At 29.9% G+C, this 13,540-nt stretch overlaps 6 protein-coding genes across 6 annotated transcripts; 3 read left to right on the top strand and 3 right to left on the bottom strand.

Annotated features, from left to right (window-relative positions):
• Positions 1-165: 165 nt before the first annotated feature.
• Positions 166-1,853, top strand: BX663DRAFT_495604 (uncharacterized protein). The gene is made up of 3 exons (XM_051525663.1): positions 166-355; positions 409-747; positions 813-1,853. The coding sequence occupies exons 1-3, from the start codon at positions 293-295 to the stop codon at positions 1,710-1,712; spliced, it is 1,302 nt and encodes a 433-aa protein (XP_051387329.1). The 5' UTR covers positions 166-292; the 3' UTR covers positions 1,713-1,853.
• A 301-nt stretch (positions 1,854-2,154) lies between these two features.
• On the top strand, positions 2,155-3,419 carry BX663DRAFT_495602 (RGS domain-containing protein). Its single transcript, XM_051525662.1, has 3 exons — positions 2,155-2,999; positions 3,061-3,192; positions 3,374-3,419. Exon 1 carries the CDS (start codon positions 2,216-2,218, stop codon positions 2,927-2,929), a length of 714 nt encoding a protein of 237 aa, XP_051387328.1. The 5' UTR covers positions 2,155-2,215; the 3' UTR covers positions 2,930-2,999; positions 3,061-3,192; positions 3,374-3,419.
• On the bottom strand, positions 3,092-3,908 carry BX663DRAFT_495598 (uncharacterized protein). The gene is made up of 2 exons (XM_051525661.1): positions 3,387-3,908; positions 3,092-3,192 (listed from the first exon to the last, which is right to left on the bottom strand). The coding sequence occupies exon 1, from the start codon at positions 3,816-3,818 to the stop codon at positions 3,546-3,548; it is 273 nt and encodes a 90-aa protein (XP_051387327.1). The 5' UTR covers positions 3,819-3,908; the 3' UTR covers positions 3,092-3,192; positions 3,387-3,545.
• A 1,885-nt stretch (positions 3,909-5,793) lies between these two features.
• Positions 5,794-7,690, bottom strand: BX663DRAFT_426124 (uncharacterized protein; the record flags this gene model as incomplete). The annotated part of the gene is made up of 2 exons (XM_051522522.1): positions 5,794-5,936; positions 6,004-7,690. 2 exons carry the CDS (start codon positions 7,688-7,690, stop codon positions 5,794-5,796), a joined length of 1,830 nt encoding a protein of 609 aa, XP_051387326.1.
• Positions 7,691-8,497: 807 nt separating this feature from the next.
• On the top strand, positions 8,498-9,415 carry BX663DRAFT_548395 (uncharacterized protein; the record flags this gene model as incomplete). Its single annotated transcript, XM_051531077.1, has 3 exons — positions 8,498-8,602; positions 8,692-8,844; positions 8,921-9,415. 3 exons carry the CDS (start codon positions 8,498-8,500, stop codon positions 9,413-9,415), a joined length of 753 nt encoding a protein of 250 aa, XP_051387325.1.
• A 319-nt stretch (positions 9,416-9,734) lies between these two features.
• Positions 9,735-13,107, bottom strand: BX663DRAFT_495585 (transport protein Avl9-domain-containing protein). The gene is made up of 14 exons (XM_051525660.1): positions 12,845-13,107; positions 12,619-12,737; positions 12,448-12,519; positions 12,281-12,370; positions 12,148-12,211; positions 11,997-12,076; positions 11,712-11,930; positions 11,389-11,653; positions 11,102-11,305; positions 10,885-11,002; positions 10,759-10,812; positions 10,544-10,692; positions 10,323-10,483; positions 9,735-10,236 (listed from the first exon to the last, which is right to left on the bottom strand). The coding sequence occupies exons 1-14, from the start codon at positions 13,074-13,076 to the stop codon at positions 10,030-10,032; spliced, it is 2,034 nt and encodes a 677-aa protein (XP_051387324.1). The 5' UTR covers positions 13,077-13,107; the 3' UTR covers positions 9,735-10,029.
• Positions 13,108-13,540: the final 433 nt, after the last annotated feature.

The raw sequence follows: 13,540 nt of genomic DNA, 5'->3' as shown, positions 1-13,540 counted from the left end.
TTGACAAGTTTGTAACATCTTTTCTTTTTTTTTTTTTTAGGCTTCTTTTTTTGAATTCTTTGTATTCAATTATATTTTATTTTATTGGTGAGTAAAATATGTATGTTCTTATGATGAAGGATGATCTTTGCAGCCCTTATTTTTTTTTTTTCATCTCCTCTTTTTTTTTTTTTTTCATACATGTATATTTTTATTTATAAATAAATTGTCCCTTTTTTTTTTTTTCTTCTTTCTTTAACCTTCTTTCCTTCCTTCCTTTCTTTCTTTACATATAGACTTTTTTTGTACATACATGTTTGAATTAAACTTTAATAAAGATAAACTAACACAAGAACAATTAAAAGAAATAGAAAAGGTAAAATAAAATCACTTTTTTAATGACCAAGAATTCTAATGGAATTTTAATAGAATTTTAAACAAAGTTTGAACACAATAAAAGAAAAGATAACACTAGAATTTAACGTGTTGTTATTAAAAAGTCGCACAGACCTTTTCGCTCATGTTTTAAGTCTATTTGTTCAATGTGATGTACATAAAGTGCTCCAAGTTACTATTTCCCAACTATTAGATTTCTTGATCGATGTTGCATCTAATTATACAGAAGCACCTTATCATAACTTTTATCACGCTGTTGATATAGTCACTGTCTTGTATTATTTTTATCATCATCTCCAAGCAGATCATTATTTAACCGATGTAGATAAAGTATTTTTAATGATTGCTGCTATATGTCATGATATAGGCCATGTAAGCAAGAAGACCATACAGATAGACGTAAATAGATGCATATACTAACTCTTCTTCTTTGATAGCCCGGATTCGGTAATTCTTTTCAAGTCAATACAAATACTGAATTAGCTAAACGCTACGGACACACATCTACACTTGAAACATATTCTGTAGAATTAACAAAAGAATTAATAGAGAAACATAAATTTAATGCATATCATTTAGAAATGAATCAAATGATTGAAAAATTTATTTTATCAACCGACATGATCTATCACACAAAATTAACTCAACAAATGAATCAACTCACTACAAATTTAACATCCATTATCAATCGAAAAAGAAAGCTTGACTCTATAGAACCCATCTCTACTTTAGTAAACAAAGAAGATAGACAAAGCTTATGTTGTATTTTATTACATGCTGCTGATATTAGTAACATGGCACGGCCTTATGCTGTCTCTCAGCAATGGTCAAATCAGATTGTGAAAGAATTTTATTCTCAGGGAGACGAAGAAAAGAAGAGAAAAATGAAGATTTCACCAGGAATGGATCGTGAATCATGTTCTCAAAGATCTATTAGTTTAAAATTCCAAGAAACCATCCTTCCATACTTTAAATCCTTAGTCTCCTTATTACCCAAATCTCAACTCTTGGTGACTTGTCTTGAAGAAAATCGTACCTATTGGGAGTCTAATACAATTGAATCTATTCATCATTCCACCAACAATACCACTCTTCTTTCTCCTCCTCCTTCTTCTTCTTTATCCACCACCATCAACACAGCCACAATTGTTACTTATAAACGAATTAGATTACGATATAGAAGTCAAAGTTACCCCACTGTATTATACAATAAGCATTTTATTATAGAAAAGACCAATTTACTTCCTTTAGTTCATTTTAAATCCTCTTTATTACATGATACAACAATGAAAAATAATGTAGAATCTATTGTACTTTATCACCCATATGATATATAATAAAATTAATTTTATTTATTACAACGTAAAACAGAGCAAATTTTTTATTATTTATTACTTAAATCAACGTCAATAATAATAATAATAAAAGAAAAGAAAAGTTTTCTAATCGTAACTTTCTTTTATTAAAAAAAAAAAAAAACCATCAATCTCAAGCAATACTACTAGAAAGGGTTGGATCTGGATTTAAAAACTTTTTTCTTTTTCTTTTTCTTTTCTTTTTTTTTGGGGAAGAAAGAGATGATGAAAGAATACAAAAATCTGACTATGAGTGAATTGTGCTAAAAAAGCAGTATTTGATTTAGGAAATAATTTTATGAGGAGTAAATACAGCAGTAAATAATAAAGTCTTTATAAATAATACACCTCTAAATAAATATATATTAAATAAATAAATAAATAAATAAATAATCCCAGATCTTTTTTTTTTTTTTTTTTTTATCTTTTTATCTTTTCTTCTCTTCTTTACCTTTGAATAGATATTCAATCAAAGGAAAGAAAGAATGAATAAACCAATAGGAATTTCATTGGAATCAATATTAAATGATCCTACATCAGATATATTTAATGAATTTACAACTTATTTAAATCAAACTTACTGTGTTGAAAACTTGACTTTTTGGCTCGCTACACAAGAATACAATAAAATAGGACTGCAACAAGAACGACAGGAATTAGGTGAAAGAATGATTCGTCTTTATATTTTACCAAATTCATCACAAGAAATTAATATTCCTTATTGTATACGACAACCTATACTTGATTTCTATTATTCTCATAAAGATCACTATACAAGATGTCTTTTTAATGAAGCGGCTGATTCTGTACTCGAATTAATGAGAGCCAATTCTTTTTTACCTTGGATATCATCTCTTGTTAACCCAAAGCATTATTCAACAACATGGCCCTTTCTTACTAATAAAGAAAAAGGAACAAATGCTTCATTAAAAGGGAATCTTGATAGCTATTGTCAAAGTTGTTCCTTTTTAGATGATATGTCATTGATTCATTCTTCTTCTTCTTTCTCGACACATCACAATTTAAACTTGGATAATAATAATAATAAATTCTTCATCTCTTCAGCTCCGCCTTCCATCTCAACTACTTCTTCATCAAGGACTCAGTGTAAAAGAATATGGAAACAATTGAAAACTTCTCTTTTAAAACACCGAATATCCATGACAACAGCTCTTGTAACGAAACATCCAAAATCATAATATATCCATGCCAACTATACTATATGCATGCAAATGTGTATACATACCTTCTTCTTCTACTTCAATTATACTATATATAGTCATCAATCACTCTCCTTATCAAATCATATATACCCCTCCCATTTATTTACTTGTATACATAATAAAAAGTTTATTAGACACATCTAGAATCTTCTTTATAATAATTCCTATTTTGTCTATTTTCTCCTTTTTATTATCAGTATTGTTACTGCTGCTGCTGCTGCTATCTAGACTAGACTAGACTAGAATAAAATGAAGGATCAATATTGGATAATAATAAATTCAGGGTTATTTTAAATGAAAACAGTAGTTTGTCTTGGAATAACCAAGTTCCCCCAGTAACCATCCTTTGTTTTTTTTTTTTTTTTACTATGCACCAAGACCCTCTTCCCTCCCCTCCCCTTTATTTTTAACTACTACTACTACTACTACTAACTATCGTGTTCTTTATGTTATAATAAAGATTAGGTAATAAAGATTTATTCTTAATAAAGAGTATAATTTAAATAATAAATAATAGATGATAAAGGTATAATAAGGTATGTACAATTGTGATTGATTATTGACTGTATCGATCGACTTCTTCTTTTTTTTTTTAAGCACCCGTGTTTGTAACATCATATCCAACGGAAACATGATTTCTGTGACCATCACAACTCATTGGATCATAATAATAGCCGACTATATCAGGATGATTTGTGGTACGCATTGGATCATTCATGTATTTTTCTGTACTAAATGCAGCCAAGAATGAATGAATAGCAGATGACCGTGATTTTGAAGGTGTAATTGTACTTGATGTTGATAAACTATCTTCTGATAATTTGTTATTATTGAATAAAGAAGACAACTTGATATTAAAGATCATATTTAAACAAGAATAAAGTTTGATTTAACCCTTTTGTGTGTGTGTGTGTGTGTGTGTATGTGCGTGTGTGTGTGCGTACGTGCGTGCGTATGTTTTTTTTTATTTTTATTTTTATTATTTACTTTCAAAACCTTATTTATATATAAGACTGAACGGCTTAAATAGTTAGCCGCCAAACGTCAATTTATTATAAGGAGGAGCAAGAAGATCCACGGAATAATCCTATTTTCGGGAAAATATAACATTTTCTTTCTTTCTTATTCTTTATTTGATCTCTAATTTTCATCTCTTTTTGTTAAAATGAAATAAAATAAATTGATTTACTCTCTTTCTCTCTTTTTTTTTTTTTTTTTCTTTTCTTGGAAAATTTACTTTTTATTTATCTCTCTCTTTTTTTTTTTTTTTTATCTGGTCTTTAATGATTCTATTTCGGATTGAAACGGATATATTTGATTATATATTAAAATATGTAAAAATTCAAGATGATTTGATTTCAAACTCCTCTCACCAAAAAAGAAAATCAGGATAACACTTTATCCGTAATGTAGAATACTACAACATTATTGTGTTTTTTATCATAGTCATAGAAGATCAAAAAAAGGAAAAAAAAATTTTTTTTTCTTTCTTTCTTTCTTTAACTAGTAGCAAATAATAATTCATTTCTTATTTGCATAAGCTATTTTAATAAATCGTTTATAGGAAGATACATTACTATGAACCATTTGGTGGGAGAGGCAATAATAAAATAATGATACATTTATCCTCGCCAATCATATATTAAGGATAACCAATTATGATTTAGCATTATTTACAAGCCAGGTAAGAAAAGAAAAAACTACTATAACCTCTTATTATTAAAACTAAGGTCTTTTATCATTTAAATCTTTTTAATTGTTATTAATATATTCGAGTAAATAGATTTCGTTTGTGTGTATGAACTTGGGGGGGGAGGGAGGGAGGGAGGGAAGAAAAAAATTGAATTCTGCTTGATTACATAATATATCTATTTTCGATCCGCGTTTTGGGTAGTAATAATAATGGAATGATGATGAGGATGGTTAGTACTTGTTGGCCTTCAAGTAGTACCGCTTATTACATGCTATAGATAGATGGTATCGAAGGAAATGAAAAGAAAAGGGAAATCAACATTCGTTTATAACTTGCTTCATGTCGAATGAGAAATAGAAGATGTTTAAAGATGTGAATTGTATAGAAAATAATGAGTAATCTTGTTTTCCATATTTGGTGGATGAGATGAATCACCAGGAGTAGGTTATTATTTTTAAATATAAATTTGACTAAAGTCTTGGCAACGATCAGGAGTAGTCTTCTAGCCTTTAATAGAATATCATCTCCTTTTCTTATTTGATCTCGGGCAACTTGCTGATATTGCCAATAAGAGGAGAAGAGAGTCGTAGTCGTAGTCGTAGTCGTAGTTGTAGTAGGAGGAGGATGATAAGTTTCGGGAAAATAAATGGCATGTATAGGTGGGGGTGTTGAGGGAGGTGAGTAAATATCTCCTTCTTTTTCTTTTTGTATATTCATTACAAACAATTAAAAAATATATTTTGTATATAATTTTATATTTATACAAAATACTATCATATGTTACTACTAAACCTGATCTCCTCATAAAAATCATCCCCTCTTTTTCCCTCCCACTTTTTGTGTGTGTGTGTGTGTGTCCCTTAATTTATATATTTGTATATATAAAATCTAATTTTATTTCTAATATATTTGCTCTCTCTCTCTCTCTTTCTTTCTTTTTTTCAAGTGGGAGATAAATACAAATATGTATATTGAAAGAAAAGAAAAAAAAAGCAATAGCAATTGTAGTAGCAGTAGCAGTAATAGTAATAGTAGTAATAGTAATAGCATTAACTGTAATAAATAATAATAAAATGAAAGCGAATAGGGGGGGGAAGGGGTAAATAATAATAATAAAAAATATCTGTTTTTTCTTTTTTTATCTAATCTATGCGGCCGGCGCACTATGTCCACAAATAAATCCAGAGCAGATTAAATCATCATCATTCATTGAATGCGATAAACCAGGTGAGATCAAGCAAACACGAGCTAATAAACGTCTTAATCTTTCATGTGAACTACGACATCCAGCTATAAATAGAGATAGATGGATTGATTGGTTAATAAATTATGTGAATACAAAAGTAATAGTATTTACCCATAGCAGCACGTTCAAACCAAATCGTTGCTTGATGAAGATCTATTGTAACTCCTAATCCCTTTTCATAACAATTAGCTAAATGATATTGTGCAGCAACATGATCTTGTTCAGCAGCCTTTTTAAACATGTCAAATGCAGCCTTTAAATCCTTTTCAATACCGATACCGTTTTGTAAATGAGAACCTAATTTATCCAAGGCACGAGCATGGTTTTGATTAGCTGCTCTACGATACCATTCAACTGCTTTTATATCATCCTTTTGAACACCAATTCCATTTGCATAACAAAAGCCCAAGTTACACTGAGCCCATGGATTATTTTGACGTGCCGACTTGTGGTACCAATAGACAGCTCGAGAACAATCCTTCTTGACGCCTAGGCCCTCTTCATAACAAAAGCCTAATGAATTTTGAGCCAATGCGTTCCCTTGTTCAGCGCTTTGACGGAACCATTTAACAGCTTCACGTTCATTCTTGGGTACACCAATTCCATTACGATAGCAATACCCTAATGATAACTGAGCAGGCGCATGGTTCTCTTCAGCACTCAGATAATACCAGAATACAGCTTCTTGCTCATTCACTTGCACACCAATTCCATTTTGATAACAGTATCCTAATGAATGATAAGCAAATATATTGCCTCTCTCTGCTGATCTCTTGTACCACTTGACTGCCTCTACCTCATCTCGCTCCACACCAATCCCATTTTGGTAACAGAAACCTAAATTATGCTGTGCCCTTGCATGACCTTGAAGAGCCGCCTTCTTATACCAATAAGCACCTAAGCTATCGTTCTTTTCAACTCCAATTCCGTTTTGATAACAATAGCCTAGATTGCATTCAGCCCATGGATAACCTTGCTGAGCGGACTGTTGATACCAATAGGTAGCCCTTTGGAAATCTTGAGGTACACCAATACCATCTTCATAGCAATAACCCAATGAATTTTGAGCAAAGGCATTTCCTTGTTCAGCAGATAACGCATACCATTTAACAGCCTCATGTACATCTTTTTTAACCCCAATTCCATCTTCATAACAATAACCTACATTATAAATAGCGACCGTCTCACCTTGTTCAGCAGCTAATCGATACCAACGCATCGCTTCTAATTCATCCTTGGCTACACCAAAGCCCTCACCATAACAATAGCCCAAGATACCTTGGCCACGAGCATTCCCTTGTTCAGCACTTGCCTTATACCAACGGAAGGCAGCGTCTTCATCCTTTGGTACACCTACACCATCATGATAACAGACACCAAGGGCATATTGAGCATTTGGATCTTGATCTATTGTAGCAGCTTCAATGATCCAATCCACTGCATTCTGACAACGTTTCACTCTTTCTGCCCAAATCTCTGCTTCAACACGATCAATCTTAACTGAAGGACGGCCATATTTTCTCAAAAAGGCTAAACGAGCCATCGAAAGACCATCCTCTAGTTGACGAGCAGCTGAGATATAATGCTTTTCTGCTTTTACAAAGTCTTTTGTCACACCTAAACCAAATTCATAACAAAACCCAAGGACACCTTCTGCTTTTGCATAATTAAAAGCGATTGCTTTTCTAAAACAGCATACAGCTTTCATTGTGTCTACTGGATAACCTTTTCTTCCAAAAAGATAGCAATTTCCCTTTTCAAAATAATGTTGTCCATCTTTTAATGTTGTTGCAACCATTGTATTATTATTGTTGTTGCTGTTGTTGTTACTGTTGTTGTTGTTGTTGTTGCTGCTGCTGCTGCTGCTGCTGCTTTTATTAAGATTTGTATTGTTTAATTTATTTAATAAAGCTTGTTTAGATCTACAAATTATATTTGAAAATGAGGAAGAATTATTAGAAGACATAAAAGAAAAGAAAGAGGAAGAAAAAGAATAAAAAAAAAAAAAAAAAAAAAAAGGGGCAGGAGATAAAAAAAAGCTATAAAAAAAAAAGAAACCATAATTTATATATTATTACTAAATTTATAAAAGATTGGTTTGAAATTTTAAGTGTCACAAAATAATAAAATTATTTATTTAAAAAAAAAAATCCTTAATTTTTATTCGTTTTTTTTTTTTTTCTGTGTAAACTCCTCCTATTTCATCTTCTTCACTCCTTCTTTTAAGTCAATTACTGCTAGCTCCTTTTTCATCAATAACTAATTATTTCCTCCTTCTTCTTATTCATCCTTTATTATTATTATTATTATAAGCCTCACGTGGTTTTATATATAAATATATACATGCTAAATTTCATCTTCACTATTCTCAAATCATGTTTCAAATCCTTAAACAAAGCCAAACTAAATTCATTATCCAAAGGTGAGTTTTTTTTTTTTTTTTTGTTTTTCTTGTTCCTTTTTTTGATTAATTAACGGATCGGTGTTGTTAATAAATAGCAATAGCTTGTGTAGCATTAGGCTTAAGGTAAATAAGAAATTGTTTATTTATTTATTTACACCCTAAATATAGATGATCATGAACCAAAAAAAAAAAAAAAAATGTATGTCAATTCATTTTAATACAATTTATTCTAGAGTCTCTCATCTAGTTGACATTGCACATCTTGAATTGACTGAAGCAGAAACTTTATTATCGAAATTAAGAAAGGTAATTAAAGAAAATAGATATATTTGATCTCCGAAAACATACACACACACACACACACAAACAATAGATATAAACAAATCCATCAATAGCATCCTTCTTGTCGTTCATTAAGGTTACTTCAATTTAAAGATAGATTTACATTTTTATGTAACATACATAGACTTGAACAGCATTTAAAATCAACTATTCATCATCCATCTCAGTTCATTTTTATTGCTGTTGAAGGAAAAGAACCACTTAGAGTAAGTAAATGTTTATCCTGGATTGTTTTTTTTTTTTTTTTTTTTTTTACGTTAATTTTTTTTTTTTTTGGCAAAGTTGAATCAACCACCCATTCATTTAATTGATTGGTTAAAAAATAAACTACTTGAGTCAAGATTGATAAAAGATGATAGTAAAAGAGTCACATATTATTCACCTATCGTACCTCCTTTTATGGTAGCGCTTACTGGCTGGGCTCTTGAATATCCTATCATTTATACAACCCATTTAGAAACAGATGACCCAGAGATAGAATTAGATGAATGGGAACCAAGGTCAAATTGTCTTGGTAATCAACGTACCTTGAATCTGATTCAAGTCTACTTGAAGGACCATATGTTATTTAGTTTTTCTTATCCTTCTTCTCTTCTTCAACGACAACAACAAGACGACGACGACGACGACGAAGACAGTAATAGAAGATTGGAATCAGATTTAAAACTCAAAATTAATCATCGATTGGATGAGATTCAATCTGTTCCTGATTGGCTGAAACACGTGCGTTGTGACATAAAAAGAGAGCAAGTTCAATTAGATAGATTTGCTCTTTAAATAATAATATAGGGAATCAATAAAATTAATGTCCTTCTCTATTTCTATGATTTTATTAGCAACTATGAGTATTTTGTTTTATTTTATTTTATTTTGGTCTATGTCTCTTGGGACAGTTCCATGCGATATGACCCAAAACACCGCAATAAGAGCAACCACTAGTTGAATTTGGATTGATGACCACCAAAGTGAATAACATGACCAGTAGTGTAGTATAACAGACTGAAATGAAATAAAGAGAGAGATAGAGAGAGATAGAGAGATAGAGAGATAGAGAGAGAGAGAGAGAGAGAGAGAGAGAGAGAGTAAGTGAGTGAGTGAGAGTGAGAGTGAGAGTGAGTGAGTGCATATATAGAGTCCTTTTATATAAATATACGGAACAATAAGGTTTATAATAGCAACAGATATAACAGAAAATAAGGTTTATTTTTTTCCTTTTTTTTTTATTCTTCTTATTTGGATACAATATACGTGTCAAAGTATTTTATGATATTAGAGTATGCTAATTTATTGATAGAATGATATACATGCATGCATGTTGTATTCAATGGCTGTACATAGAGATGATTGTCTTACAAAAAGAAAAAAAAAACTAACACTTTCTCTTCCATTTTTTAAATATGAAGAATCTTTTCTTCCTTCTTTTTATCAATTTTGGAAGCACTAAAAGGATACATTCGAGCTACATCTACAAAGGCAGCAGAACCAGAATCATCATCATTATCTGAAACAGAAACGGTTTCTTGTGTTGATACATCATGATCGTGAGATACTTGTCTATGGCCGCTAGTAGTATTGTTTTTGTTTTCAGATATAGATTCCTATCATAAATACCATGGGGTTCATTACATTTGTGTCTCTCTATCTTGATACATATTCATATATTTATATAAAACACACATATTACCTCCATTGCTTGTGAAAATTCTTTTGTCTTTCGACTTAGGAATGATGAAAAGTTTGAAAATATTCTTCCAGCATGTTGTGTTGTTGTTTCTAACAAAGGCGAAAATGATGGTTCCAAGATAGATTTATCAGATTGATAACTAGAATGTGAAGATGGATTTGCTGATTATCATTAATTTCTTTCTTTCTTTATTTTTTTTTAATTTAATTTATTATATCTACCTTCATCTGAACTCTTTTCCAAATCATTCCAAATAGCATTTAATTTTGATTTACCATTAGATACTGCTTTAACACTACCTGTCATAGCTCTAGATAATGTATTTCGAATAGGCGCCAGATTTTGTTTAAGTTGTAAATCACGTAATCGACTATAATAAGAAATGACAAGTATGAATATATAAATAGATATATATCGAACATATCGATTACTTTACTTTGATAAGGTATTTTGTAAATCTATAATAGATATATTGCCCATACCAGGATGACTACTCATTTTAATCATTCATTAATCGACAAACAAACAAACAAAATAATATATATTTATATAATTACTTTACCCAGGTTCTACTATTTCATATATTTCATGATCTGTATATTGATTCCATTTCTTGAAATTATGTGTGTCCCACCAAGCTGTTAACCATTTCATTCCATAATCTGATAAATAATTATGTGCTAGATTAATAATAATAATAAAAAGAAAAGGATTAAATATCTTTTATATATACGTTTCCCCTCTTTTTTTTTTTTTTTTTTTTTTTTTAATAACAATACCTTCACTTTCATCTGTCATAATAGTCTCTTCATGTTCAGTTTGATGATCTAAATCCAGCATATTTTTATAATGTGCATGATCAATAAGATGATGTGCTTGCGCATATTTAATACTAGATAATAGGGATAACATATATTCTTCAAATCTTGCTCTTAAATAATCATCTGATCCAAGATAAGTATTTTGTAGTGGTCTACCAGGATCTATTCATTCATCATTTCATATATCAATTTTAAGTAGTCTATAATATACTCATTTCCCTCTTTTTTTCTTTTTTCTTTTTTACCGTTTTGATTCCATGTATCATTTAATACTTTAACCATGTTTTCTATCCATCTACGATCTGCTATAGTTGGACTCACAAGTTGAACAAGTTGAGGATTATAGAATTCTAAAGTACCATTCTCTACATTCACTAACACATCAATTTTAATATCACTCTTATGATGAAAAAAGATTTGATTTGTTGTGCCAACGATATACGATTTTGTTTGTTCTGATGATAACATTTCAATTTGTTGTAAAGGTAAATAAGGTTGAAAAAATGATCCCTATTTCACAATGATTAGATAAAGATGAATCTTTTTTTAAATACATATATCCCTATACCTTTTCAAAAATATGAAGAGGTAAACCCATATATTTTAATAAACTTGATTTACTTCCATCTGATAATACTTTTGCTTCAATTGTTGTTTTATTTTTATCTGATGAATCTAATTCTGGTGTTCCTGAATCTTGTAAATTCCTTAATAATTCTGGTACAAGTGATATTAATGAATATTGAAATGTACAAAGCCTTTCTACTGGATAGCCATAAAACAAGATCTAATATATATATATATATATATATTTTTAATGACACGATCTAGAAATAATAATAATAAAACTTACTCTTTTTTCAAGTAATAATAATTTTAGTAACATGAGTGTCTTTGACTTGAATTTGTGTATTAATTCCCGTAAAGATGTTCCTACAAGTCATAAAATAAATGTATCTCTCCCTCCTTTTATGCAAATGATTTTTTTTTTTTGGTTTATATACCCATATATAATGTTGAATCATCAATAGGTCCATAGAAAGTATGATTCAAGTTATTATAAAGATTCTAAATAATAATAGTTAATATCATCATAAACTACACACACACATATATATATATATATATCAATCTTACATATAAAATGTCAAGTTTGGTGAAATCTTTTTGATTAAACCAGGCAGCAGTGATGACAGCAAGTTTTTGTCTTAAAGGTCCAAAAATTGGCTAAAAAATGCAAAGGGAGAATTTTATATCAATTTAACGTTATTCATATTTTATATTTATATACATATATAACTCACTTGTCGTGCCAACACAACAACAGCTTTTTGTACAATCGATCTAGTTACATCAGGAGTTTTGACTAACAGATCCTATATAATATTCATATATACATATATATTAATGTTAACATGTATAGATTCAAATAACAAAAAAAAAAAAAAATAAGAAAATTAACTTTTTTTTTTTACTTTAGAAGCAATTTGTCGATTACAAGAAATACCAAATAATGTTGTTTCTGCAACTGACCAGCCTGGTACAGGTGGTAAATGAAAATATGCAAAATCTTCGTCTTTTTGATGTGCTCCATCTTTTGAAAAGAAATGAAATGAAATGAATTGTCAAAATAAGGATTGACTCTATATATATATATATATACATGTATATGTATATAAGCTCATGCATAATGGTGTTTACCAGGTAAAGCAAGAAAGGGTAAAAAACTCCATTCCTCAGGTAATTCTAATTTTTCTAAAGTTTGTTGCATTTTCTTATTGTCTTGATGGTGAGGTAAAGGAGGCACACAAAACTCTACTATCGGACCAAAAGCATGATGAAATCCAACCACTAGAACAGCTGCTATTTGATGATTTTCATTTTGATCTAAGAATGGTAGTGCATTGTCTAAAGAAGAATTATTATCAGACATTATGAAATATGCAAAAATCAAAAAAAAAAAAGAAATAAAATAAAAATTAATTTAACAAAAGTCTTGATAATGGTGACGCTGTCTTATTTATTGTAACAAAAAAAAAATGGAGTAAGTTTAACATACATATTTTATTTATTAAGAAAATTTACACACAATGAGCGCACTGATAACTATATGTCAAAATTGCCCGGAGAGCTTCTTTTTTTTTTTTAAAAAAAAAAGGGGAGGAGGAAGGATGTCTAAATGGCAGAACGGAAGCTTAATAATGGGAGTATCAGTTATTAAGTGCTAAAGACGCATGCATACATCCAAACAAAGAGCTTTTGACTCAAGTTTATTCATGATTGTAACGGTTCTTTTTTTTTCTTATTAAAGGGGGAACAACTTCATATAACAAAGGTTGGATAGTTGGCCAACGTATAGTCCACTGACTGTAATGATGATGATGCTTAGTAGAATGG

This window comes from Cokeromyces recurvatus (assembly GCF_025118155.1).
Source record: "Cokeromyces recurvatus strain NRRL 2243 chromosome Unknown BX663scaffold_2, whole genome shotgun sequence".
In the NCBI taxonomy this organism is placed as follows: Eukaryota; Fungi; Mucoromycota; class Mucoromycetes; order Mucorales; family Mucoraceae; genus Cokeromyces; species Cokeromyces recurvatus.
The sequence above is the reverse complement of the archived record's forward strand: the minus strand, read 5'-3'. Positions and strand labels throughout refer to the sequence as shown.